At 38.3% G+C, this 11207-nt stretch overlaps 1 protein-coding gene and 1 pseudogene across 1 annotated transcript in view; both read right to left on the bottom strand.

Moving 5' to 3' along the window:
- Positions 1–11207, bottom strand: part of CCDC150 (coiled-coil domain containing 150) — a 76334-nt gene that overhangs the window by 22466 nt on the left and 42661 nt on the right. The window contains exons 13-14 of the mRNA XM_008069476.2: positions 9653–9766; positions 3527–3610 (exon numbers count right to left, since the gene is read on the bottom strand). Coding sequence (XP_008067667.1) covers positions 3527–3610; positions 9653–9766 — 198 coding nt within the window. The remainder of the gene's footprint in view (positions 1–3526; positions 3611–9652; positions 9767–11207) is intronic.
- On the bottom strand, positions 1824–2381 carry LOC110596667 (annotated as a pseudogene).

Genomic DNA, 11207 nt, shown 5'->3' with positions numbered 1-11207 from the left:
AAAAAAAAAGAAAAAAAAAAAGAAAATGACTGACAGTGGTGGGAAACTATGGGGGGAGGGGAAGAGGGATGGGACTAATGGTAGTAAATATCTGTCTGGGTACGGGGAGACACCTGTTATCAACAAGGGGGCCGAAATGAAGCATATTTGTATACCTAACCCTTAACTGTACCTTACAACATCATAATAAAAAATATTGATAAAAAAAAAGTCACTCTTGGGGATAAGTGATATATACTCACAAATGGAATACCATGTAGCAATGTAAGCCAAAAAACAACAGCAGTAAACAAAAACATGGCTGGATCTCACAATTATAAGAAAGGGTGAAAGAAGCAAGACATAAAAAGGTATATACTGTGTCTATATTTATGTGATTGTATAAAGTACAACCTTAGAAACTAAGCTGAGGCATTAGAAGTCAGGATGGTAACTAGCTCTGTGTGGGACTGTTCCTGGAAGAGGTCTGGGTGTTGGAAATGCTCTATTTCTTGATCTGAGTGTTGATCACATAGATTACATTTACCTTATAAAAAATTCATCAGGCTGTGCCCTGTGCACTTTTTGGTTTATATGTTATAGGTTAATAATACATATATTAAGGGGACAAAACAAAACATTTCCTAACTTCTAAATTAAGATCACAAATACAGTAGCTCATAGGGTCCAGGGAGCTAACATAATTTTGGAATCCAGTTGATGTGACAGGGTCAACAATAGATTAGAGAAAAGCTAAGGAACTCAAACTGACATAAGTTCAAAAATAATTTTAAAAGTGATGGAAACCCTTCAGACATATACAGTAACATCACATCTTTAATCAAATAAAGCTTTAATCAAATAAAACATCAGTGCAACTGAAACCTGTGTAGCCTATGCTAACCAAATCTGTTCCCTCTATCCTAGAGTTAACCACTATGTTGAATTTGGTATTTATCATTCCCATTCTTTCTTTTTTTTTTTTTATTAATCAATATTTTTTATTATGGTTTTGTGGGGTACAGTTAAGGGTTAGGTGTACAATTGCGTTTCATCCCATTCTTTCAAAAATAATTTTACCATTTATTTATCCCTAAACAGTATATAGTATTGTTTTATGAGATTAATCCATTTTAACACATGTGACTCTAATGAACCTAGTTAATATATCTTCTTACATACACTGCCTTTAAAGTTGGCATAACTATTTCTAGAAGAAATTTGACAAAATCTAGTAAAATTCAAGACATGCACATCCTACAGCCCAGTAATTCTGCTAGAAATTTTGGAAGAAGAGATCAACTGATGAATAGATATGTGATAAGCACATCAAATAAAGTTAACAGTAGAATCTGAATGGTGGGCGTATGCAGTGTTATAGTAAAACTCCCTTCTCAAAAAGACCAACTGTTGGGTCTCTTAGCACATTCCTGCCTCCCCCTCTGCATTCTGCCACGAGCCAAGGCCTTCATGACACAGGCTTTTTGATCTTGGGCTTTCCAGTCTCCAGAATTGTGAGCCAAACAAACTTCTTTTCTTTACAAACTACCCAGGAATTCTGTTATAGAAACAGAAAACAAATTAAGACTCCAGTATATTTTTCCCAAGCCTAGCTGGGCCTCCTGTCATGCCAGTTAGTCCAGTGGTCCTCGATGGTGGCTGCAATTGGAGTCATCGAGAAAAAATACTGGAGTCTACAGCCTATACCCTGAGATTTTCTTTTTTAAGGAAAAAAACAATGAAAACATATTTATTTAATATACATCACAAGGGCTCACTCAAAGACTTAATTTAAAAAACAAACAAAACAAATATAACACCACTGCTCAAGATCAAGGAAAGGACAGACCATCTAAGGAAAAGATAAAATAAAATACGACACAGGAGAGGCTGGATGGCCCGGGTCAGGGCCCCTGGCTGGAGACCTGCTTTGAGTAGGTTTCTTGCGGGTACTTAAAAGCTGTGGGGTTTTTCCAGAGCTCAGCAGCAAGTGTGTTTAAAGGGCTATCGATGTTGGATTCTCTCTGGATGGAGAGCAGGATGGTCCTCATGTCATAGAGGGCAGACCACTTATCCTTCAGGATGTCCAGGCAGATGTTACCCTGGGTGTCCACGTTGGGGTGGTAGCTGGGCGTAAGGAACTTCACTGTGGGCGCATTGTAAGGATAGCCGCTGGGGAACTCCAGAGAGAGCTTATACCTCAGGTCTTCATACACTGTTCCAGCTGCTCCATGAATGGTTCCCACCCATTTGAAAAGGTTCGGCGCCTCCTGGATGGCTTCCCAAAACCGAGACCCAGTGGCTCCCAGCGTCGCCGCCGCCCGGAAAGGAGCCGAACCTAGCGGGGGTGCTGCCCGGGGTCCCGTGGGCAAAAGGCTACAACAGGAGCTGATGACCCTCATGATGTCTGGGGACAAAGGAATTTCTGCTTACCCTGAGATTTTTATGTTATTGATCTATGGTATAGTTCTAGTAAGAATAAGAATTTTTCTCACTACATTTTTTTTTAAACGACAGAGTCTTACTCTGTCACCCAGGCTGGAGTGCAGTGGCATGATTATAGCTCACTGTAACCTTGGACTTCTGGGCTCAAGTGATCCCCCTGCTGCAGCCTCCCAAGGAGCTAGGACTACAGGTGCACGCCACCATGCCTGGCTAATTTTTACATTTTTTTTGAAGAGACAGCATTTCATTATGTTGCCCAGGCTGGTCTCTAACTCCAGGCCTCAAGTGATCCTCCAACCTCCCATGCTGGGACTACAGGCTTGTGCCACTGCTCCCAGCCTCTCCCCACATTTTAGTATAAAAATTGTTAAACATATAGAAAAACTTAAAGAATTTTACTATGAACATATATATGCCCACCATCCAAATTCTACCATTAGCATTCTTTTATTTGCTTATCACATAGCTACTCATCTATTATTTGCTCTGTCCATCCATCAACCTATTTTTCTATGATGCATTTCATAGTAAATGACAGGCATCACACACTTCCCTGCATGAGCATTTAAAAACTTCCCAGGTGACCCTAATGTATAGCTAAGGCTCAGCACCATGATTTGGCCTTCATTGTTTCTACTGGAGCTGGTCCAAATCAGGCTCAGCCATATTGGTGTCAAGCCTCCTGCCCTGTGGCTGCTGTAGGGACCAAGCCCACAGCAGCAAAACAGCGGTGTCACCAGATTCAGGTCTATTCTATTGCCTCTGAGTCCCAAGTTCCAGGGTTATTTCTTTTTGGAAGTGTCATAGGCTCTCTACATTCTCAGTGAATAGCCAGCATACCAGCATAAAATAATTATAATAAAGCTTCAGACAGTCACAGAATTAATTTTGGCTTCATAATTTTAGGTTTCGGCATTAACTATAGATATGCAAACAGAGTCACCTGGAGGTTAACAAGGCCACAAACTTCAAGAGGCTCAAAGACCATGGAATTAGACAATGACAGAGCTAATCTTCCTGAAATCCAGCAATATTTAGTTTATCAATACAATTGGTATTTTCTAAAACTTAGAAAACAAAAATCAAAATGTAAATCTCATACCTGGAGTTTTCCCTTTTCATAGGCCAGTTGATTTTTACTCTCAGTAATTTTTCTTAAGACTTTTTCCACCTTCTGTTGGGCTAACTGATAAAGTAAACACAGGCATCAGTACCTCTAGGCATGGAAAGAAAGAACCATTTTCCTTCTTAAACAAGTGTTTACACCCCCATCATTTCGGTTGTCACAAGATCAAGGTTCATATTTTTGCTACTGCTGCCTTTTTTAGTCTCTCCCTAGAGTCTGACCATGTACTAAGAGGCATCATGTACAGAGAGTGCTAAAAAAGTATGAAGACTTGAGAGTCCCAGGGTTTGCTGTTTCAGTAAATTAACTCTTTTTATGTTATTCAGTTATTCCTTTGTAGATCTGATCCAACCCAGACATGGTGTGGTTGTCTCAGTGACTGCAGGTCATCTGAGGCGCATTATACAACTCTTTAAGAAAACAGCAGCTGCAAGTGACCATGACCACTAACAGTAGGAGACACTTCTGTTACCACTGAGGCACTTAAAGCAGTTTAAAAATCCTCTAAAAAACAAAAGAAATGTTTTTTTGAAACTCAAACTCATTGTTTCCTCAAACACTCAACACAGTGTTATCTGGTACAAACATTACTGAAGGTTCTATATTTCATGAAATGACAAATAGCCTTTAATAGTGGCAGTTATTTTTCTTATGCTGGTTTTCTCAGACTTTGTAGAAAAAATGAGCATAAAATATAGCTTTCTTTTGATTAAATTTTGGGCCATATTGATACTTCCTTTAAATAATATGAGGTCACTATGAATGACTAAGTATGGAATTTTTACCTTCCATAGTCAATGTCAATAGTATAATAGTAACAGGAAATACTACCATATGTCAAAATCATCTCATAAACCAAATGTGGGGATAACATAAAGTCAAGCAAATGTGATGAAGACTACAAACTCTCAGTCACTCACAGTCTAACCAGCTGTACCATGGGTTATTTGCAGTAAATCTTGTTTAAGATCTTACTAATATTGGTAAATATCCCATATTGACAAAATCACTATTTTCTGGTTTATATTTGCTTAATTTGTGAATAATAGAACAGAGGTCCTTTAAAGCAGTTTAAGCCAATGAATTTAGTTGTTGCTGCTGTTGTTTTTTGAGTTGGGGTCTCATTGTCACCTAGGCCAGGGTGTAGCTGTGTGATCATAGCTTACTGCAGTCTTGAACTCCTGGATTCCAGCAATCCCCTGCCTCAGCCTCCTGAGTTGCTGGGACAACAGGAGAGCATCAGCATACCTAATTTCTAAAAAAAAATTTTAGAGATGGAGTCTTGCTATGTTGCCCAGGTTGGTCTTGAACTCCAGGTTTCAAGTGATCCTCTCACCTTGTTGGTCTCTTGAGTGGCTGGGATTAGACTTTTGTTTTCCGTTCAACTTTGGGAGAGCTGACAACCATGAAACCATGTACTAGTGGTAATAATTTACATAAGAGATTTTCCTCACTATCTCCTCCAGCATGGCTTCAGTCACCACTTTGCTGGGTACTTTATTTTATTTTAAGTGTTGTGAACCCAATACATACATTTCTAAATAAAAGCAAAAACACATTCCAAACTAGATGACTATGTAATAATATGTAATTCCCATTTTCCTGTGTTCCAAATATTTTCAAGATTGCCTATGTTATATGAAAAGGTACACTAGTCGGCAGCCTTGTTTTCTCCTTTGTAATAGCTGTGGCTAGAAAAATTAGCATTTTTGATATTCAAGGCTTGATAAAAAGCTATGGAAAAGCCATAAAAAATGATTAGTCCTTGTGTACCACCTGCCTTAAAATTATATATACTCAAAATAAAAACTTATTCCCAATATTAGGCTTTAGCAAACTATTAACTATTATGAGCATTTAAGTTCAATTATTGTTCAATTAGACTCAATATTTATATTTCATACATAATTATACACATTCACAATTCAGTTTTTTAAAGTTTTAAAAAATCACCATGTGTTGCTCCCACTAAAGCAAATAAATATTTTTTAAAGCATTTAGACCAGTTAGAGTAATAGTTTCAAATTAACCTAAGGGAAATGTAGACTGCTATCTATAATAAGAAAATAGTAATGATAATATATTATCATATAATTAGTTAATCACCAATTAATTTTCTGCCTTTGCCATAATATCTACTATTTTGGAAACTATAATGCAAAATAATTCCGTGACTATAACATTATAGTTTAGGGTTATGTTTTGACCAAGTCCTCATCAGCAAATAAGTGATAAGAATGATCAGGCTGGGCACAGTGGCTCATGCCTATAATCCCAGCACTTTGGGAGGCGGAAGTGAGAGGATTGCCTGAGGCCAGGGGTTCAAGACCAGCCTGGGTAACTTGGTGAGAACTTGTCTCTATAGTAAATCAAAAAATAAGCTAGATGTGATGTTCTATGTCTGTGGTTTCAGCTACTCGGAAGACTGAGGTGGAAGGACCGCCTGAGCACAGCAGGGCGAGGCTGTGGTAGCCGTGAGCTTACCACTGTACTCCAGTCTGGGGGACAGAGTAAGACTCCGACTCAAAAAAATAATAATAAAAGGATGGTCAATAATGCTATAAAAACAAAGCTACAATAACAGATTAATCATCTAAAATTCAGTTCAAACTAAGGTGTGTCAAAGTGCTGTACAGTGTAGATACAGCATATAAAAACACCAGTAATTTCATAAAATCTAAAACATGCTAGATATAACAAACACTAAACAACCAAAAGCAGCTTTGCTTATTTTTAGTTTTTTGAAAACTTAAATGATCTGGATCTCTTTTAAAAGATGTCCAGGAATTTTAAAAATAATGGCACTTTTTTTTTGAGTCAGTCTCAGTCTGTCACCCAGGCTGAAGTGCAGTTGTATGTTCAGTCACCCCAGTGTCAACCCGCTGGGCACAGGCAATCCTTCCTCCTCAGCCTTCCAAGTAGCTGGAACTAGAGGCGTGTGCTGCCATGCCCGGCTAGTTTTTTGATATATTATAGAGACGAGGTCTCACCAAGTTGCCCAGGCTAGTCTCAAACCCGTAGGCTAGGGAATCCTCTCGTCTCGGCCTCCCACAGTGCTGGGATTACAGGCTTCAGCCACCATGCCCAGATCAACAAATTAATTTCTAAAATCATGTTTGAAATCCAGGTGAGTTATAAAATTTAGTAGAAACTGTTAGAATATGTAAAATCAGTGAGATACTGGTGTCTTGGTAAAGTAGTTTTGTAAGCAGATTGTAAACACCTAAAATTTGTAAATATTCTTATTCAATATGTATTTTTTTTAAGAGATGGGGTCTTGCTCTGTCTCCCAGGCTGCAGTACAGTGCACAATCATAGCTCACTGTAACCTCAACCTCCTGGCTTCAAGCAATCCTCCCCCTTCAGCCTTCCAAAGTGCTAGGATTATAGGCGTGAGCCACTGTGCCTGCCCTTCATTCAAAATATTGAACAATCAGTATGACAGGGACCCCAGCAAATCAAACCAACTTTGGCACCCACACGGGTGTACACTGACAGAATATCAACATAAATATATTTGGTTCATTGTTTAATTTCAAGTTATTAAAGTTCCAGTTGTAAGGGAATTATATTTGTCTGGTGCCACTATTTTTAAAAGTCTGATTGAAGCCCAGGAGAGATGTGGGGGGATAGTCACACAGACTGCACGCAGGAGGCAACCCTCCTGCTTTGGATCATTCTCTCACTGTCCCTGTAAGCCTGCCAGCAGGAATGGACTTAAGCTGCACTATCACTAGAGTATGCAATGGCAAAAATATACCTAAAATTGGAAATGTGAAAGGAAAAATGAGAATAATGTTTATTATTCCATATGTCATAATTCTCACTGCCTGGCAATACAGACATAACTTTCTTTGGAGTCCATTCAATGAATGTTTCTTAAACACCTGTCAGGTGTTAGGCATGATGCTGGGCAAGGGGATATAAAGAAAAGAGACTGGTCTTGCATGAGAAGAGAGTGAAGGCAGATGCACAAATAGGTCAATCTGAGGTGCACAGTAACCAGGGGACTCCCACCACAGAGGAGATCCTTTTGGCACTGCAGACGTGAAAGCTTAAGATATGCAGGTGTCACAGCACATAGAGCCAGGGAGTGTCTGAATTCAAGTCAGACCAGGTGTGTCTGAATTCAAGTCTCTGATGTTACACACACAACACGCACTCATAAGTATATCTCCAAAAATCAATGATAAGTAATGCTAGAAGGCACACTTTCTTGAGAATTTCAAGTCTTAACTTTCAAAGAACAACAATACACTATCAGCATTGAATGACAATAGGCTTAATGATATTGTTGAGATTAAAAAACAAATCCTGGAATCTCTACCTCATTCTAGACTCATATAGCCAATTGAAGCATTCCAGACAGGCTTGGCCAGAGAAGCTTCTGGCTGGAGACAGAACTGCTAGCTAGAATTAGGGTATCTATGTGAGTTATCACTGGGAAACATTTATCAAGATGTGTGGCCAGCAGTGACCAAATTGCTGGCAAGATTTGCCAATGTCACTCATAGGCCTGCCCGCTGGCAATGGGTTCTGGAAAGAATCTGGCAGAGTGAGATGTGTTCTTCCAGAGGGACAAGGCCAGATGGCTGGAAAGCACAGTTGAGGCCTGGCCAACAAGTAAAGGACATTGATGAATCTTTGATCTTACAGAGAGATGGGACTGGTTTGAGATAGTACCAGGAATTGCAGCTAATAGATCTTGTCGTCCCAACAGGCATTTACAGGCTTTTCTCCCTGGGAAAGTTCAGATACTAAGAATTCAATAGGGGAGGGAGCACATAAAATCACTGAGGATACCTGATCTTAAACCAGGCAAGGTAAGAACCAATGGGAGACCCAAATGTCACCTGTATGTAGACCATGCATGTACCTAATCCTGACTTGTACCCCATATCTTTAAAATAAAAATTAAAAAAATTAAATTAAAAAAAGAATTCACTAAAGGTTAGCTAGCTGCTACACATTTTACCTGTATTGCTTTAATCTCAAACAACCTCATAGTCATCATGTTATTATCCTCATTTTGACAGATTAGAAAACTAAGGCTCAGAGAGGTTAAGAATCATATCCAAGGTCACGGCAAAAATTGAAACCTAGGATGTCTAACTTGAAAGCCATGAAAACATAAGATTTAGCCTTAGTATGTGTAATTTTTCATAGTTGCAGTAATGAGCAACTATGATAAGGTGTGAAAGAATTTAGCTTAGGTTAAGACAGACTTACATCAGGAGCTTCTATAGACTATTCAAAGATTATTTGCATGCTATAAAAGCAATGAGTAATACTTTTTCAAGTATTAGAAAGCACACAAGAAAATTATTAAGCTTCTTAACAGATTGGCCATCTCCTTAAACCCTCTTCACTTGGAGTAGATCTTTTAAGAACTGTACCTTTAGGCTGGGCACGGTAGCGCATGCCTATAATCCCAGCACTTTGGGAGGCCAAGGTGAGAGGATTGCCTGAGCCCGCTGGTTCAAAATCAGCCTGAACAACTTGGTGAAACCTCATCTCTATAAAAAAAATTAGCCGGGCATAGTGGTGCGTGCCTATAGTTCCAGCTACTTGGAAGGCTGAGGCAGAAGGATCGCCTGAGCCCAGCAGGTTGAGTCTGTGGTGGTCGTGAATGTGCAACAGCACTCTAGCCTGGGCAACAGAGTGAGACTCCGACTCAAAAGAAAAAAAAAAAAAGGACTGTACCGTTTATTTGTAATGCATTGATCTTGTCAAATGACTTCAGAAATCAGACTTATAACTCATTGCCTATTGGAGAGAACTATCTGACAGAGGAAAAGAAGACAAGTTTCTTCCTCATAATTTATAGAAGATGAACTATTTTAAAACATCCAGATATATTAGAGCTTTTCAGTATCGTAGATCATTTGTAAAGGCAGATGTTTAATAGATGACTTAATTTCTTGTTTTCTTAAATTTGCTATTGTTTGAATACTATAGTGATCTCTGCCATATTTATTCTAAGTTATTCAAGATTTATGATAATTATTAAAACACAAAGAAAACCTATCTCCTGACTTCTGGTTGTTCTTATTAACTCATCAGTGATCAATTCCTATTGTAGACTGACCTTTTTATACCCACCCCATGGTAATCAGAAGTGACTTGCTGAAGTTCTAGGGAAGCCATTTGGTCTGCCAGGTGCTTATTCTCGTCCTCTAGAGTCTGCAGGTTGTGGGTTAATATATCTATATCTACCTTCGAAAAACAAAGAAAAAAGAAACTATTTATGTCAGATCCAATAAATCCTTAGTTTTAAAATGACAATTGTAACTGTAAAATGAAGGTATCTAATGGACATATTCTCTTGCTTCTAAATATAGAGATTTGACCAGTTTGATTAGCTCCATGATATTTTAAGAAACTTTTCCCCACACCTCATTAACAAGGGTACCTGCATAATCAACATTTGTATACCTAACCTTAAGTTTGTACCCCATATCTTTAAAATTAAAAAATTTTAAAAAAACCTTTTTTCTCTTTTCCCCCTATTTTTCAGCTTTTCTAGTTGTTTTCAGCAAAAGGATTATTACAAAGTATACAGCTCCTCTTTACCATAAGTGAAGGTCCTTCTGATGTTTGTTATTTATTTATGAATATAGATGCAAAAATCCTCCACAAAATGTTAGCAAAATGTCCAGCAATATATAAAAAGATAACAAGTCAGGACTAAGTGAATTTATTTCAGTAATATGAAGCTTGTTGAATATTCAAAAATCAATCAATATAGTTCACCACATCAACAAACTATAGGAAACAAAAAACATAACCATCTTAACAGATGCAGAGAAAGCATTTTACAAAATTCAACATAAATTAATTTTTAAAAAACTCAGCAAGCCAGGCACAGGGGCTCACTCCTGCAATTCCAACATTTTGGGAGGCTGAGGTGAGAGGATTGCCTGAGCCTATGGGTTCGAGATCAACCTGGGCAATATGGCAAGACCTCATCTCTACGATAGATAAAAAAAATTAGCCAGGCGTGGTGGTGCATGTCCATATTTCCAGCTACTTTGAAGGCTGAAGTGAAAGGATCGCCTGAGCCCAGTGTGCAGAGGCTGTGGTGGCCATGAGTATGCCACTGAACCCTAGCCTGGGTGACAGAGTGGGAGACTCCAGCTCAAAATAAATAAAAGACTTCAGCAAACTCACAGAGAAAGGGAACTACCTCTAGCTGATAAAGTGTATCTACAAAAATCCTACAGCTAATAGCAATCTTAATAGTGAAAATCTCTCTACCTTAGATTGGGGGAAAGGCAAGGACACCTACTTTTACCATTCCCACTCAGCATCATATAGGAGGACAAAGCTGTTGTGACAAGGCAAGAAGCACATTAAAAACTATTAAGATTGGAAAGGGAGAAATAAAACTGTCTCTATTCATGACACATGATTATCCACATAGGAAATCCCAAAGAATCTACAAAAAAGTACTAGAATAAGTGAGTGTGTTGAGGCTGAGGGAAACTAGGCCAAATCTATTGTATTTCTATATATTTACAGTAAAAATTAGAAATTTACAATTATGAAATATCATTTATAATAGTACTGAAACCATGATTTGATATGCTGAAAATTATAAACACTATGAAGAAAATAAGAGATCTAAATACAATGAAGAGATATATATGTTCAAGTA

This window comes from Carlito syrichta, unplaced genomic scaffold, assembly GCF_000164805.1.
Source record: "Carlito syrichta isolate Samal-C Ts95f unplaced genomic scaffold, Tarsius_syrichta-2.0.1 Scaffold312064, whole genome shotgun sequence".
Classification (NCBI taxonomy): Eukaryota; Metazoa; Chordata; class Mammalia; order Primates; family Tarsiidae; genus Carlito; species Carlito syrichta.
This window is presented reverse-complemented; position numbering and strand designations above follow the sequence as displayed.